This window comes from Amyelois transitella, chromosome Z (genome assembly GCF_032362555.1).
Source record: "Amyelois transitella isolate CPQ chromosome Z, ilAmyTran1.1, whole genome shotgun sequence".
Classification (NCBI taxonomy): domain Eukaryota; kingdom Metazoa; phylum Arthropoda; class Insecta; order Lepidoptera; family Pyralidae; genus Amyelois; species Amyelois transitella.
This window is the reverse complement of record NC_083535.1, coordinates 10,654,604-10,672,634: the sequence shown is the minus strand read 5'-3', so window position 1 is coordinate 10,672,634 and position 18,031 is coordinate 10,654,604. Positions and strand designations below refer to the sequence as shown.

Genomic DNA, 18,031 nt, shown 5'->3' with positions numbered 1-18,031 from the left:
ACTGTTAATTTTACTGGTAAAGTTATTAGAGTATAAGGAAAATGAAGCCAAAAATATCGTTACCCAGCACAACGGTACTTAATTTATAACGGTAACCATGTTTGACAGCAATAATGATTCCAATTTCGAAGTTACTATCGACAGTATATATAGTCTTTGATACTATTGTACCAAACTGGGCTATCGAGAGTATCAATGTATATTTATTTATTTAAACTTTATGCACGTAATATGTACAACAGGTGGACTTAATGCCACAAGGCATTCTCTGCCAGTCGAACCTTTGGACCAAACTGAGCTGGATGTACGAGTAGTGCGATAACTGTAAAATAAAAAAATATATAAATATAAATAGTAATAGGTTACTTAATACACTTGCATATAATATATTACAAACATAAGTAATGTTGTAGATGATTTTCGAAATTTGAATAGTTGCTATTAATTTTCACATGTGTACCTATACACCACCACACGTTGTAGTATCCAGAATAGTAGGTAAGTAATGAAAGAATTTATATGGTCTACCAAATAAAAGCATTGAAGTTATTCGTCTCTATTAAAGAAAGAAAGAATAATCACCAATATTTTCATCACTTTCTTTTTGCTCTTTAATAGAAGGAGTTAAATACAATAGGGTACCGGACAACTTTTCAGATTGTGTTTAAAAATAATCTTTATTTATTTATATATCCATAAAAAATATTATTTTAAATAAATAAATCTTTTGGAGTATTAAAAAACGTCAAAAACGTAATTTATTTAAAATTGCCGCGAAAACAGCACTTTACGTCAATTCAGATCGCGTGACGTCATATGTTTGGAAAACAAGCCCTTATTACAAGTGATCAGTGCTTGGATAATTTAAGTATTTTCTCGCAGATCTAGAAACATGCAAAACCCATAATAATGTAACCTTTAAAATCATAAAAAAAACATATGTGAAAATAACTTTGTAAGCAATGAAACTAGTTTTAGGTTATGTTTTCGTTTGTTATTTTTTCAATCATTTCTGTTGTTAAGATAAACAAAAAGAGGTTGAAATACTTACACAAATGTTTTCACATTGCGAAATTCAGCAAAATAAAAGTCGGTATTAGTGGCAAAGAAACTGCCGACCATAAAAATATCAATCTTTTGAGAGATTTCTATTGTCGGCTTTAATTAACCTTGTTCCATGATAAAAGCTTGATATAGGCGGCTTCAAGCACTTGCGACAACTTCTGTTATGAGTAAAGTCCTTCAATTCTTAACTAATTACAATTAAATATTTTTAGAAAAATGCTAATAAATCGTAGAATAACTCGAAATAACATACAAAGCAGTGTTGTTTACTTATCACTTCTGAGGTATGACGTCACCCACTGTGATTGGTGTTTGGGTTCTTACGCTGCACAGATAAAAAATATTGGATTTTTGCAACTTTATTTATTGATTTAAAATTATAAATCATTGTTATTTCTTAAAAATCTTTACTAAGTGATTGTTCTTGTATAAAAAACTTTATTTTAAAACACAACTTAGATTTTTTTTCGATTACTGTCCGGTACCCTATTTAAATATTGTATACCAGTGAACTTGTAAAACGCAAATTTTTGTAATTTTTTACTAATGTATCAAGTTAGAAAATAACAATAAATAAAGAAGGTTTATGTTGTTCATAGTATTCAAAATTTGCAATAAAATAAATAACATTATTTATTTTATTAAATTAACATGTTATGAAATAATTTTGAAAAGAATCAAGACTTATGGTTTTGACTAGTTAATTGTTATGACTCTATGGTTTTGACGAAAGGAATGAAGCTGTCAAACCGTCAAACCGCACTGACCGTGTGTAAAGGCACCTTTAATCAAGAGACGCCATGTTTGTCACGTTTTTGATGGTAAAGTGTTGAGCTTGAGTTTAAAATTGTGATGTGAGTAGTAGCTAAAAATCAATTTATCCTATCACCACGTCTCAAAAATATTTTAAAGTTGTTATCAAGATGAGTGGAGTTTCAAGGAAAAGATCTCGGCCTTCGGCTGAAGACGCTAATAATGTAAGTTGTCACCAAATTCCCGCTCTTGTCGACGAATGTCGTTACGATTTCTTCGAGCACTAACGCGTAATTTACAAAAGGAATGTTTGCTTGGCGATTGTTTAATTTAAAATCAATATATTATTTTTGTTAATAAGCTTAGATCTCCTTCAATGTTGGTATGCAAGGATTTTTGCATTTGCGATTTGTCAAATCGAGCCCCATGCTTGTCTCCGGTGGGGTTGCTAAATTCTACTGTGGTATTTAGTTCTTGATCTTGCTACTCGCGTGTTTTGTGAATAATATGATTATTGATAAAGGTTGATTATGATCACAATAAATACCTAGGTATGTACCTCCCAATGGCAGTTTCCCTATTTCACAAAGCATGTACATACTAAATTTACGTCTATTTAAATCAGTATTTTAGCCTGTACCTGTACGGTACATTATATTTAATATAAAAAAAAAGTTACGCAGTAGTATTGCTTCACCCAATTATTTGGAATTAGTGGTTTTTGGTGATGTTTTTGCTTTTAAACCGACTTCATGTATTACATGACTGAGCTAAGTGTATTGGTAGTATGGTTTGTTGGGAATAAGGTCTAATTATATCAGACACAGATAGTAGATAACCTGCTAAAGGTGATAATTTTTTTTTCAACTTACCGTTCAACTGTGTCTGATGATATACCTAATTCAATATATCCTGTACAACAAGTCTAATATAGAAACTGTTAATGCCTTCAAATTTCTAGGATTGATATGGGATATTCAAGCTAACAATACTTACAAACCACACTTCAAAGATTTAATCATTTTGTAATTACCATGTAGGTATGTAAATTCATATGACCACATTCTAAATTTTACACTAAAAATGGTGACTTACCGTGAAAATATCTTTCACAAAAGAAAAATACATTAGCAGTAGCTACCTCCAAATTAGAATTATGTGGGGACCACTACCTATGACAATAAAAATATATAACACCCTTCCTGACAATTTACAGAGTAGAGAAAAAGATAAAAATATTTATAAATCTATTAAAATTATTACTTATAAATAAGGCATACTATACGATTGAGGAGTTTTTTATAGAGAAAATTTGGAATTGGCATTAAATACAAATTAATATGATTGATTCATTTTTTTTCAACTCTCAAAAAGACTCAATGAATTAACAAATAACAACTGGATGAGTTGACGAATTTCTACTGTCGAGAAAAGACTAAAACAGGTTATGTCAATTTTTTTTTGTGTCACATTGAATTAAAGTTGTAGATATTCGTAAGTTTGCTGTAAAAGATATTAACGTGTAGCTAAAGCAATCTTCAAGTACAAGTATACTGGGGCCACACTGAATCTTTCACATGACATTGAGCAAATAGAATAATAAAATGTTTTCAAAACAGAGTGATTCACTGAATAATCAATATGAGATCAGAAATATCCTTAATCCAGCTAGAGTCCAGTTTCCATTGAATTTCATCAATTATTTATAAGTATGTCTGCGTCTTTGGTGCTAACTATTCATATTGCAGTTTTGTTGAATATTTTCATTTGTTTAAAGTTACATTGCATGTGCTGCTGTCTTTTCTTTTGCCTCTTCAGACATTATGAAATTTATTTTTTTATTGTAAATTCCATGATACCTTAAAAAGACAAACAATACAGGTACTGAATAGTGAGAAAATCAAAATATAGTTAATATTATCACTTACTGTGTTAATACTTTTGCACGATTATTAATAATGTGTTTTATCCTGTGTCAAAAACAATATGTTGTAATTTTTTCCGTTTGCATATATTATGTACTAGCTGTAGACCGCGGCGACCGCGCACAAAGACCTTGTTGTTAAACGCAAATCCTACTTAAACAGTCTTTTTACTGGATCAAAAATACTTACATTACATTACTCATAAAGGCTTTGACGTACTTAGGTTAACTTTTACCTGTGAATTCGTACGCACAATGATCAGTCTCGTTGTTCCTATGGGAAATTCAGGAAATCTAAGAAACAATCAAGTTTAAAGACATTCCCGCGGGAACATACATTTCATATTTCAGGATAAAAGATGATACCCTTATAATGTCCTTCCCAGTTCCTTAGTTTATTTGTTACCTCTTTATGCTTTTTCCATTCAACCAATATTGAATCTTCGAATGTTACTTGAGTTAGGAATTATTTTTAACCCTCAACTTTTTAGGATCCAGTTAATGCTGCAAAGATTTGGCATGGCACTTCCCAGTACGAAGTATTTACTGTTACCGAGGAAAAATTTCGCGCAAGCCGCGGTGAAATTTTATCTCAATATTTTTTTTACCTTTAAGTAAAATATTTTTTTCTAATCAAAAATTAAAATATCTTTAGCCTTCAAAAATCATCGTAAGAGCACCTGTTGACACTAAAACTAATGTGCATAATCAGTGGCGTAACTATACCATTCGTGGCCCGTGGCAAATTCATCGGATAGGTAGTTCTAAAACTGGGTTACAACCCTTTTTTTTACAAAAGCTTTGAATTTTTAATATTTTTTACTTTTGTAGGAAACTGAGTAGGTAACAAATATAAATCAAAGACTAAAACTTTTTTTTTACTGAACATGTATGATAAATAAGAAATGTTGGGAGTTGGGATTCTCCTCTGACCGGGGGGGCCCCTTCCGGCTGGGGGCCCGTGGCATTTTGCCGACTTGCCACCCTGTAGTTACGCCACTGTGCATAATTGAGAAAATTATATAGCCGCGGTCAAGAAGCGCCGCGCATTTGATTGAAAATTTTTAAATTGGTTTAGTAGTTTTTGAGTTTATGACTTACAAACAAAAATACAAATATTTTCTCTTTATTAATAGTGTGGATTGACTGATTTAGGAACTAAAGAATAAATAGTAATCCCCAGATACTATATACTTCTGCGAGTACCTACTGGTTTTCCTATTTCTTGAAAATTTTGCATTTTTATATTACCATTTTTGTTCAGTGCTTTTTTTTTTCTAAAAATGTATTTAAAGCTCTGCATTTAAATAAAAAAAGTTTTGTTGTTTTTATATAGTTTTAAATTGGTGAACATTTTATTAATTTATCTTTCACCTTTGATATGAAATACTTTTTAAGAAAGGCGAAAGCTAGTAAGTAAATATGTACTGACACAAAAATGTTGTTTCAGTCGTTTGTCATGTCTGTAACGTCTAAAGTGACGGGCCTGTTGCCGGCGACGATTACCAAATGGTTCAGCGGGTCGAGCCAGACCAACAGCAATGGCTCCGCACCCACTGCGGAGGTCACAGACTCCTCGTCTGAGGACGAACCAGAGATGGCTAGCCCCATCACGCAGCCACCACAGAAACGAACAAGATTCAACACTCCAAATCATTACAACACCAGTGAGGTAATGTGTTGTTTTGAAATATTATGGAAAAATTTATAATAACTAGAAAAAATAATGTTGTGTTTAATCTTTACTTTTTAATATTTTTTATGTCTTTTTGTTTGGCATTATTTACTAACTCAGAATTTTATAAATAATTTTTTAATTATTTACACATTTACAGGCAAACTGTGTGACTTTCAATAATGAGGCAACAGAGCCATCATTCAACACTGGGCTAGGACAATCCCCTCTTAGAAAGTTTCCAAGAGATCCGAACTTAGTATCAACTCCTTTCCGGCATCCAAACACTTCAAATGAAGAAGCTCCAGCTGACAGGAGTGAACGGGACACCAATATGTCACCTTCATTCTCATATTCAACTATGGGCCCCCCTGTGGTGAACAAGCGGAAATCATTATTTAACATACCAACAAATAAGGATGAATCCATAAAGGGTAGGTTTTGTTTTATAATTTTTAGTACAATACATACAGTAAAATTACTTTTCAATGTTACATAAAACAAATGAAAGATATAATATACAATGTCTATGAATAACTTTTTTATTTTTATATTAATTTTCTAAGTAAGAATTTGATGATGTGTTAATCATTCCCTTTTTTTTCCAATTTTTTTAGCAAAGCCAATTCACAACACCATTGTGGATGCAAAACAGCCATGCTTCAAACCCAGTCTTTTGGTATCTCCTTTTTACCCCAGCAGAACCACATATGGTGGCGCTTCAAGTCAGTATATAAACCGACCAAATATAAAGCAAAGGAAAGGGGCCTATGTAAATGAATTGAATAGCAATGACAGTACGGCTATGAGCCAATCAGCCAAACGTGTAATGGACCTTCTGGAGGACTACTCGTCGCCTATCATGGAAGCAAAGAGGATACCACATTACAATAGAAGTGATTCTATAGCAAGTAGCTCGCCGTCATCGAGCAACAGCAACAAATCTATATGTAAGTTGGGTCTTATTGAAATAAATAGATCAATAACATTCACATCTAAATGTCGCTAAAGGTCCCTTTGGAAATACCCAAGTATTTCCAAATTGTAATACTAGGCTAAGCAATTGGATAACATTCTAAAGCTTTGCCAACAACAAAAAGATGTTATAAAATTGTAATGTTAGGCTAATCTACATACAACTTTATAAGTTAAATTTTTTACTTATGCACCTTCAAAATATTAGAATACAAATTACTCTCTATCTTTTTTCATCTTTTTGTGATATTGTGGAAGTACTGAATTCTAATTTTGTTAAAGCAATGTTCATCATAAATCAATCAATCTCTATCATCTTGTACAGATGTTTGGATACAGACTAATTTGATGCTGTGGACCATGATATAGAACTAAGTAACTTGTAGTAGTTTTGGCCTTTCACTTAATTTTATGACGATTTCAGCTTACAAAACGACAGAGTTGCATGCACCGAACATCGCGTCTATTCTGCGATTGAAACAGAAGTCGCGTCTCATGAACACGACGAACGCGGCGCGTCAAATCATAGCGTCGCATAGTAGTGCGTGCCACTATTCTCCCTACACATTAAATCCAAATAGAAGGTAAGTTTGCAAGTTCAGAAACAGTAATAAATGATCACTACTGATTCACTACCCTAGAAAAAATAAAGAATGGATGAAGCAAAGGAACAATACGAAAACTGTTTTCCTCTCCGCGAGCGATCACTATATTTAATAATTTTTAAATAGAGGTTTTTGACCATGTTGAAGTTATTCTGATTTTATACCTTTTGCTTTCAGTTCACAAGTTGATGTTGAATCACGGTCCAAGAGCACCACAACTGATGCGCTGCCTTCAAGTGGAATTGACAAAGAAACCACGGCTACATTGCCACCAGTGAGCCTGCCGACAGTGGTTCTGCAAATAAGCAAAGACAATTTACCTAAATTCACATTTGGCACAAACTTGCCGAATCCAGAAGCTTCCTCTACTCCGAAACCAATCAACAAAATGGACAAACCCACTCCTACTGTTTCCGAATCTCCTGTTAAGCCTGCGGAACCAAAAACGATAATAAGCAAACCGGAACCTTCAATAAGTAAGCCTGTAGTAGACATTGGTAGTAATTTCAAGTTTTCCTCTCCTGCCAAGATATCTTTTACAGTCGCGTCTTCTCAAGCTACGGCTGCTCCCTCTAAATACACTTTCGGTAGTCCCGAGCGCAATATAGACAAAGGAAATAAGGAAACTGACAAATCTGTTTGTATTGTAGGTGAAAAAGATGTACAGATGGAAGTCTCCAAGCCTAAGGATTGGGAATGTTCCGATTGTTGGGTTAAGAATAAGCCAGATGTTGATAAATGTGTGTGTTGCGGTGGCAAGAAGCCCATTGAAGGCAAAAAGATTCCTAAATGCTCCATTTGCAAGTTAAAGGATAGTGAACCACAAAGCAATAAGTGCACAACTTGCCTAAGCAAAGCATGGACTAGTGGCTCCAATTTGAACAACACATCTCTGGTTAACTCAGTGAAATCTTCAAAATGGAAGTGCAATGACTGTTGGGCAGAAAATGAAGAGGATAAAGAGAAATGTGCTTGCTGTGGGTGGAAAAATCCTAATAAGAGTTCTCAGAGCTCCTCAGCAGCTCCTATAAAGGCAGTTGCAGATAGTGACTGGACCTGTGCTGATTGCTGGATCAAAAACAAAAGCAGCGTAGAGAAATGTGCGGCTTGCGGCGGAGCCAAACCAGGCTCCAAGCAGAATGCGTCCGCATTACCAGCAAGTCTACTTGGCAGTAATTCCAAGCCTCTTGTATCATCACAAAGTAACAAATGGGAGTGCACGAGTTGCCTCGTCAGGAACGATAATGACAAAGTGAAGTGTGTTTGTTGTGAATCTGAAAGGCCTGGAGCAGAAAAGAACACAATCAAGACTACATTCAATTTTGGTACAGTTAATAATACATTTAAATTCGGAATTGATCCTAAAGTCCAAGAAGCTAATTTGGCCAAAGCGCCAGCGATAAAACCATTGGACACCAAAGTTTCGGAATCAGAGACTAATAATAATGTATTGTCAAAGGCTCCTCCGACATTTTCGTTTGGAATACCTGCCAAAAAGCCAGAAGATCAAATAGACAGTGTAAAAAATATAACTCCAGCACCTGTTGTTGATTCTCCACTTGTTGTACAAAAGACTTCAGCACTTACAGTCCCTGACTTTACTGCGAAGAAATCTGAAATAAAACAAGACGATGAAAAACCACAGGAGGTACCAAAAGTAGAATTTTCTCTCCCAGCTCCAACATCGAAGCCAGAATCTAAGCTAGAACCAAAGCCGTTTGGCGCCATGATAAGTGCTTCTCCTTTGGTTTCAACACCAAATATTACGTTGTATTCTCCGCCCACTACAACGCCTTGTCTACTGAATCCTATTCCAAGTGTGGAAAAGAAAGACACACCAACCGCACAGTTGCCTTTCCAGTTGGGCTCTACTACTACCAGTGCTCCGAGTCCACCCCAAAACAAGTTTGTGTTCTCGGGAGCAGGCCTGAAACCCGCAGTCAATTTGTTTAGTAAACCGGCTTCACCGCCGTCTACTGTCACTTTGTCGTTCGCATCTCCCGTTCAGAGTCAGACCACGACGCCTGCACCGTCTCTCTTCCAAAAACCGGAACAAACTGGCACCCCAGCTATGTCATTATTCCAGAAGAGTGATCCAAGCACAAATTCTGCCCTCTCTATGTTCCAAAAGCCAGCAGCTACGACAACGGCCGCCGCGCCATCTGTCGCTAGCACGGCCCCAGTATTCAGTTTTGGTACCGGCAATAAGCCAGCATCTACTTTCAGTTTTGGAAGTACTCAACCAGCTAATGTGAATGAGCCAGCAGCAAATAATTCGTTCAAATTTTTCGGGTCGACACCAGACAAAAACACTAGCTCCAACAAGTTCAACTTAGGTGGAGTAACGACTCTCGGTGCCAGCAATTCTTTGACATCTGGAAATATTTTGGGCCATGGCAATGGGTTATCGTCAGGAAATACTTTGGGAACTTCAAGTTTACCAGGAGCGAACCTTAATAGCGGAAATAATGAAATACCGGTTCACAATAATCAAAATGATTTGAAGCCGGCGAATAGCATACAATCTCCAACATCAAATATATTCGGGGCGCCCGCTCAAAAGGAGAATATATGGTCGCAGTCTAGCAACGCGTCGAATAATTTATTCAATGCCAACACTGCGAATAGTTTACAGAAGCCAGGAGCGTTTACATTCGGTGCGTCGAGCACGCCTTTCGGTGCGCAGGCGAATAATCCCACGCCTGCGAGCACGCCGTTCGGTGCGCAGCCGAGTAACCCTGCGCCGGCACCAGTGTTCGGCAGTAACGCGCAGCCAAACTTATTCGGGATGGGAAATCAGAATGCGAATAGTACGCGATCTTTGTTCGGCACTTCGAGTTCGGCTCCAAGTCAGCCGAATTTATTCGGGGCGCCGCAGCCGACGAGCACGCCGAATGCGATGGGAATGTTCGGCTCTCCGTCGACGGGTGCGGCCAACACTTTCGGCGCGCCGAGCCAGACGTTGCCGTCGTTTGACTCGTCGGCGATCACGCCGTCTCCCGCGCCCGCGTTCAACTTCGGAGCGCCGCCGTCACAATCGCCAGTCGTCTTCGGGTTTGGCCAGGTAATTTAGGTTTATTTATATCACTTTCACAGTCATAATCGCGTTCCTAATGACATTGCTGATTTGCAAAAAGAATACAGAGAATTATTGTCTAACTGAAGAGCTTATTCAACTACTTGGCCATAAAATATGTTTTAAAATTTTAAGTTCAATTCGAATATCATAAATTACTTGCATCAAATTTTTACGTCTACCTAAGCTAAATACCTATTGTGAGCCTTGTTTAAAACTATAACATTTAAAAAATGTATTTTCTCGCAGCAACAACAACAACAGCAACCACAGCAGCCTCCAGTGTACAGTTTCGGCGCGTCACCAAATGCCCCCCAACTGGGCATGGGGGCTGGCCCACAAGTGCAGTTCAACATGGGCTCAGCGCCCCCCAATAGTTCAACACCCCCCGCCATGCGCCGCGTCCGCAAAGCAGTCCGCAGGAACACCCCCCGATGAACGCGCCGCAACCTACGACCGATACTGTAAGTCCTACTCTTAGATGAATTTATAGTCAGAAGACGCGCATGACAAACGAGATTAACCCGCTATTTATCATCCTATCTCACATTGTTAACAAATATTACATTAAAGTTATATACCGAGATAGGATGCTTGTTGTTTCATTTTTTACTTGTAAATAAATAAAAGCGTCGCTCGTGTCATACATGTCTTCGTGCGACAAATAACATGTAAACCAGCAAGGATGCATGCGCGCGTGCATCCTTGTTGGTGGGAATATGTTAAGATTTAGTATAATTTGTTAGATGTATAAAATCATTGAATGGATAAACTTGTGTCTTTTGTCTCCGAGTAAGACGGGACAATGAATTTTCAATGGGTAAATTTGCCGCAAATATTTGTTATACCATAAAATTTATATTAGACAGTGGTATTAAATTGAGATGAAACTGAAACTCCACGAGAATTCGCAGTGTAGTCTTGCTCTTTGCGTTATATTTGTGTTGATGCATGGTCAAATTGTACTAACTTTGTAAAATTAATACTATGTGATTTTTAGCATACAATTATTTTTATCTGTTATTTAATTTTGTTTATATGTGGCGAGATGAGAGCTAGACGATTTTGATGAAAGAAATTTTTATTTGTGAATGTGATTGTAAAATGAATACAATTCAACAGTACTAATTTAAGTGACTATTTCTACTACATACATATTTTTATAGGTTTTTTTTTTATTTTGGACCGACAAGGATTTGTCCTTCATTTGTTTGATCAACCGGCTGTTTGAAAAGGGAAGGGTGGGAATCAAAGTTGAGGAGAATATATCAGAAGAAAACATATTATTACCTGGTATATTTTTTATCTGAACATTTATAATGTTTGGACTCCCCTTTTACATTAAATTACATAAATTAAACAATTTAATGCCGCAGTATACATTTTTGCAAATTATGTGACGAATAAAATTTATCATGATATTACAACAGTTGGACTTTACAGCATGCATAATATTAGATACATAGATTTTACAAACGACATAAAACTGTTCTATAACCTCTGTTCTACTTTACTCACGTTAAATTAAAAGAAAATGTATTGTTAATAGATAAAATTGTATAAACAATCAGTAGAGCAGGGTATTGCATATCTTTATTTTATAATTTGAATGTTGTTTTATATATATATATATATATATATAAATAAATATAATTGGAAACCATTAAACTATGAATTAATACAGAAGCAATAATACCGTCATTCCTAATAGTTTTTTGTATATATGTCGTGAGAGCTGGCCTTTCAGTAATTATAATGAAAGCACTACGTATTTGGTTTGGACATAACAAACATGCAATTATCCATTATATTTTTTTGTGTTTTTGTCGTGGGATAATCCACTTAGTTATTCATGGAATAATATATTTTACTTCAAAATTGCAAATTCTAGCTGCATTAAATTTCCAATCTAATCCAGATCATGAGGGTCTGAATCAGATAACTTGAAAACAAACCGACCCCTTCATTGTATGTTTTAAGACATGTTGTAACGTAATTTGCATTGTATATTGAACCAGTGTTCCCTGTCAGTTTAAATTATAAAGAATTCAGATTGATTGCTTCTTATAAATTTATTATACAAACAAATAGTCCTATATGGTACGAGTCAAAAGATGTGATAAAAAATGTGGAAAGTTAAGTGAAATTCTTAATCGCCGTCATAGCCATGGAAAAGATGTCGATCTCGTTTATATTGCTAGTAGTCGCTGAGCCCACTGAAAAATTACCCGTGGGCCAATGCCCAATAAAATGATTTGTGCCGGATCTTAGAAATACGTTATGAAATACGTTTGCATGATTAAATACTTTTGACGACTATGGGTAATCTTGCAGTGGTGCCAAAAACCATCCCGTGTGTTGACATTGAAAAAATTTAGTGTAATATCCAAAAGATACCTTCTTATTCACGTAAATGTTGAGACACCCAAAATGCTTATTATTTTCGGAAGTTTGAGATGTAGCTGTACAATCAAAATTTACTCTTGAATTAATAGTTTTTCATTTGTTGTGTCTGTATGTTAATTATGAAGTGGCATAAATTCACCAGTGGCACCTACATAGCACATAACACCCGCAAATATAATACCTTTCAAACAAGTTAAAAATTTTTCCTTTTTATAATATTAGTATAGATTATAGCTAATTTGTAACTAGCGACGTCAGTCGGCGTCGCGCTTTTTCCTAAGTAGATAATAATGATATATAAATACATATGTAAATAAAATTTATAAATTGATTTGATAGTTTATTTAATTTGATTCAATTCTAACTATACTAATATTATAAAGAGGTATAGTTTGTACCTTTGTATCTAAGGGCTAATCTTCGAAAAAACCAACAATTGCTACATCATAAAAAAGGTACATTATCTCCGGGTGTTATAGGTTATGTATGTACCAGTACCACGGGCGGAGCTGTGGCGGGCTGCTAGTAATTTGATGATCGTGCGAATAACTACTTCCAAAGGCTTGATTTGAAATCTCACGATGACGTCATTAATAAATAACAGTACTCTTACAATACTCTAATTAAATTTAACCCTAGAAGAAAAAAAAATAATTGACATGTGTGAGCAGCTGGTGTTACGAAGGTTTATTGAATGCCCCTTTTCTTTGATTAAATAATGAACAACTTGTTTTGGTTCTTCCGAGGCTGAAATTACATTGATTTATGTAATGACGTAGTGAATTCACAATTTGCCGGTATACATTTCCCCTATTTCCTGTGATTACGTAATTTTAAACCACTTGCAAACACCGCTGTGCTATTAATTTGCATTGTGCGCATGTAAACTTCAAATACAGTACTTGAATTGTAAAGAAAATGGTCAATTTGTTGATTGTTCTGCGTGTGAAAAGCGGGATGGTTATCGTCATAAGAGTTTAATTTTTATTTTTTACTTCTTATTTTAGTAATAAATAGGCGTACACAAATAACGATGAAATGATCAGCAAAACATTGTATCAGGCATGCCAAAATGGCGCATAGCGCACTTTTATAAGATTGTGATGAATGTTAGTGGCCAAAGATAGAGAAATAGGATATTCATTTTATCTCTACCAATAAAGATTAATCAATTCACTTTACTCACAATATTAATACTCTATGATAAAGTTAAGGTGCATTTGCTAATATTAAAATAGAAAAATAAATGGTTTGGAATTTCTAATATAGCTAGGGTTATGAAAAAAATATATACTATATGTCATACATAGTCATTCAAATTGAAGAGGTTATTAGAAATTTCAGTCTAATAGGTAGATTAGTGCTCAGGAGGTCGTGTCTCTCTGCACCACATGTTATTGTATTATATTACTCTGTCAGAGTTGAAAATTGTTCACGTATTACAACCCTACTTCGCAGTGTGTTCCAAATAGGTGGGCCCGTATTATAATATAAGTATTTGTAGTTAGAGAATTTTGGGACTTTTAAAACTACTTATTTCTCTATTTTTGTCACGAATATAAAATAATGTTATATTTATTATATTTTTCCTAAAATGGCTGCTACGATTTTTTGCTTACCATTGTAGTTGTTGAGTCTGTATATAATTAAGTTAAATATGTATGTAACAGCTTGTAATGTGTAGGCGCATTTGGATGGTTACGATTATTTTTTTAGTATTTCAAAGTTAAATCAAAGGTTTCCAAATGTGCGCTTCACATAGTCATTATGTAATGAAAAATGTATACATATTGTAGTAACTGTTCTGTCTTATTGGGACATTACATAAATGAGTAATGGATGCCTTGGGGAGCAAAACTAAAATTGTATACACAGTTGAGTGTCCTTGTATGTAATATGTTGATAAGTGATGGAAATTAATAAAATCGTTGATATATTAAAGCCTTTAGCTTTGTTCCTCAATTAAAACCGCCATTAAAAATATTTTCGTTGTTTTATTTTAAACATCAATGTTTATAAACCTATCTTTATTAAACTATTTTAATGTTTGTATTTGGAATATTGATATTGTGCCACGGAATAGAAAGATCAAAGCATTAGGTTGGTGAAAAAATATAATTATTATCAATATACAATAGTAACAATTATAATTGTAACTATTGTATATTCTCATGCTAAAGTGAATTTCAAAAGTCGACAAAACTTTGGGACTTATAAAATGAACATTTATTTGTCAATAGATTATTTTGTAATTCAATTGCAATTGAGTTAAAGAGAAAATTGCCAGGATAATACTGTTGAATTTCAACTAAAATATCGCACATACCCAACTCAAAAGGAATTCATAGGTTCTGGTATAACTGCTCCAATGGTTCTACCCAACTTGCTCAAGAACACGTGTTTGTGACCCTGGCCCATGATGCCGCAGGTCAACGTCTTCACATTGTAGCGGCCCACACCGGGCCACACCACTACTCGCTGGTACCCTGGCCCTTTATCGTACGAGCTGTTGAAGCCGTGCTTATATTGTTTGAACACTTTGGGCTTGTCGATGTTCAGATGCGCCGGACCAGGCTCGTCCGGCCGCTTCACACACATCGAGATATCCACCAAAGCATTTCTGCCTCTGTACGGCTTACTCCTATCGGTTTTGTTCATAGAACCAAAGTGACTCTTTTTGTATGTATCAAAGGAACCTTTCAGCGCGAGTGGCCACGTAGCCGCAGACACTTTGAGCGATGTGTTGAAGTGGTTTTTTACCGTGCCGTCTCTGCGCCCCGTGAAGAGGTCGTAGGGGCCTCGTCTCGATACCAACTTCTTTGGCTTCTGCTCTATACTCTCTTTATCTATGATATTATATCTGTTAGGCGCTAGGGACCACCTTGGACATGTGTCTTTGAATCGGCAAGGCTCTTCTCTCTCGAAAGTAGGTCTTAAGGAATGAGGGCCATAAGGAGCTTTGAATGGAACAGCGCGATAGTAGGTTCCTGGTCCTGGGTATCTGAGTTTGGAAGGTCTAGTTCTCGGGGTTCTGCCGAAACCGACATTTTTGCACGCGGGCTCGTACTTGATCTCATCGGGAACGGTATGCCAGGCGGGCCCGAGCAGAGACAGTTGCCAGTGCCTTTGTGATAGAATTTTTTGATTCCTATATCCGAGATTTTGAGCCCACTCTTCCAGCTCTATCTTATACCTCCAGGGGTCTTTCTCGGATTTTCTATTTTTGTTAACTTCAAATATTTTATGCATGGGTTTCGGGTGGTAGCGACAGGGGTCGCATGCTGGGGGCCTTATAGTGTAAAGTCCACTCGGATCTAAATTGGGGTGAACTGTGATTTTACCAAACCGCTTCACGCTAGCTCCGAAAGGTGCTGGATTTTTAGACATAATTTGGAAACTATGTAAATGTATCTATTTACAAAAATGTTTATATAAATTCCTTGTGTTGTGACAAGGAACGGCAAACTGATTTTGACAATTGTGTATTTGTCTGTTTGACAAATTCACCAGAAAAACGCCTCTTTCACAAAGGCAAAACAACGAATGCAAATTGCAACTATTCAGAGAAAATTTTCGATGAAATTGCATCGAAAATCGTTTATTTATTAAATCGATTACGTAGAATTTCTGTCATTCTCGCAACCAAATTTCAAAGTGAATGGGGTGTTTTAAATGAATCAGAATTTTAAATGAACAGATTAATTTCTGTTAGTTTCATTTCCTTTTCAGAATTGGACGTCTCGTGATTGATTCAATATTTTAATCATACTTAGCATTCGGAACCACAAGTTTATTGAATACTCAGTAAGAATTATTTTTGCATAATATAGGTCACATAATTTTAGAAACCTTAGATTTCTCGCTTAATAAGAAAGCTTAGCATTCAGCTGGTGAAAACACCCTTTCACAGCGGATAGCATGCCAATATATGTACCTGGATAAGGAAGCAGAATAGGGAATCAAATTTAAATTAGTAAATAATTTTTTTGTGAATCTCACCAGCAATCTAAGCCTTGAGTGAGCACTTAAAACTGGTATTTTATTAAATTGGTTGTCATTCTGTTCTGAACAAAACTCGTGTTAATCCTGAGTATCTAAATTACAAAATGTAAATGTAATATCAAGTTTAAAAACTTGAATTTCTTTTGTGTAGTTAAATACAAACAAATGATATTTCCTTGCTATGCAAACTGCCAACAAATGAACTTAACGGAATAACAAACAACCACACTTGTTCAGCTTTTTATATAAGGTAATGAAGTTTTGCGTAGACTACCTCGATTTACCGTGCAGACTTGTTTTTCTTGAAATTTTATTTCGAAGAGTAAAATAGACTCGATATTGAAGCTCGTTTAAGACATGTGGGTGGGTGCGCTAACGACGAATACTTTATATGCTTCATTATTTATTATTATGGTTGAGCTATTTCAGTTAAAGCCGTCATAATAGGGACAGATACAGACTAGTAACGCTAAAGTTTTTGCACGTAAAAATATATGAAAAAGAAACAAACCCGAAAAACTTAAAATATACACCGGACTAAAATGGTCACCGCTAAGTAAATATTTGTTGCATTGCGAAAATATTTGCACGATTGAGAAAAACAGCGGGGGTAATGCATTATTTTTTGGTCCAATTTTTTTTTTTAAAACAAAAAGTTATTTGCTTTATGCAATTATTTTTAAATTGTAAGAAAGCTGAAAGGTTTAATTTACTTGTAGATATTTTCACTCTTACTGCAATATTTTATAATATTATTAAGCTTTTTGATAATATTAATAAACAACCTTGTATCTTATAATAACATGAATATATACATGTATATATAGTTACGTCTATATCCCTTGCGGGGTAGACATACCCTACAGTCTTAAAATACTGATAGGCTAAGTTCAGCTGTATTGAATTGAGACAACTAGTGTCAGGTTTTATAAAAACAATTATTTTATATCTTTTTTGAAAAACTTTTTTAAGTTTCAAACTTTTTATTTGATGTATTTAAATAAACATAAAGATAAATCGCCGCCGTCTGAAATATCGTCCGTGTTCAAACGCTTCCGCGTTCAACTAGGTGACGTCCAAGTTAGATTGTACAAGTTTGCATAAAGTTTGTGTCCACTAAAACACCGACTGCCGGCGTAGCGGGCCGGCTTCGTGGCTCTACGCCGCCTACGACTATCGGAATTCGATTACCGCGCCGTCCGGCCCGGCACCAACCCGATACGGCTCAGGCAGTCTCCGCTAAATTAGAGAAAAGTGTTATGAAGGGGAAGCAGGACCGGCAGTTCTCTGCATTAGTAAATACCGCGCCTTAGGCGGCGTACATCGAAAATCGATGGGGGGAGGGGAAGACAAGTCGCGCTTGCGTCCCGCGCGCACCGCCCGCGTGTCGCCGCCGGACCGTCGACAACGCCGCACGCTCGCGACCTGTGGCGCGCACAGCACGACTTGTTGCAAGGGCCACCTGTTAACTCATGGAGGCGCCGTGAACCTCAGGTAAGTCCTAACTAACTCCTAAACACCAGCTCTAGCGATTTCAGTCATAATTTTTT

At 35.8% G+C, this 18,031-nt stretch overlaps 2 protein-coding genes across 3 annotated transcripts; one reads left to right on the top strand and one right to left on the bottom strand.

Annotated features, from left to right (window-relative positions):
* Positions 1-1,821: 1,821 nt before the first annotated feature.
* On the top strand, positions 1,822-14,446 carry LOC106133976 (nuclear pore complex protein Nup153). Of its 2 annotated transcripts, XM_013333904.2 has the most exons (8): positions 1,822-2,042; positions 5,193-5,414; positions 5,578-5,851; positions 6,035-6,367; positions 6,817-6,976; positions 7,175-7,473; positions 7,648-10,061; positions 10,323-14,446. In XM_013333904.2, the coding sequence occupies exons 1-8, from the start codon at positions 1,989-1,991 to the stop codon at positions 10,509-10,511; spliced, it is 3,945 nt and encodes a 1,314-aa protein (XP_013189358.1). In that variant the 5' UTR covers positions 1,822-1,988; the 3' UTR covers positions 10,512-14,446. The 2 variants fall into 2 exon arrangements, with proteins under 2 accessions (XP_013189358.1, XP_013189357.1); XM_013333903.2 differs by having other exon boundaries at positions 7,175-10,061.
* Positions 14,447-14,810: 364 nt separating this feature from the next.
* On the bottom strand, positions 14,811-15,866 carry LOC106133802 (ciliary microtubule-associated protein 2-like). Its single transcript, XM_013333635.1, has one exon. It carries the CDS (start codon positions 15,864-15,866, stop codon positions 14,811-14,813), a length of 1,056 nt encoding a protein of 351 aa, XP_013189089.1.
* Positions 15,867-18,031: the final 2,165 nt, after the last annotated feature.

Excerpts from the sequence above, each read along its gene's own strand:
- LOC106133976 (XM_013333903.2), top strand. The coding sequence starts at position 1,989 with ATGAGTGGAGTTTCAAGGAAAAGATCTCGGCCTTCGGCTGAAGACGCT. Across the intron at positions 6,368-6,816 it reads CAACAGCAACAAATCTATAT|CTTACAAAACGACAGAGTTG; the intron begins GTAAGTTGGGTC and ends TGACGATTTCAG. Across the intron at positions 10,062-10,322 it reads TCGTCTTCGGGTTTGGCCAG|CAACAACAACAACAGCAACC; the intron begins GTAATTTAGGTT and ends ATTTTCTCGCAG.
- LOC106133802 (XM_013333635.1), bottom strand. The coding sequence starts at position 15,866 with ATGTCTAAAAATCCAGCACCTTTCGGAGCTAGCGTGAAGCGGTTTGGT.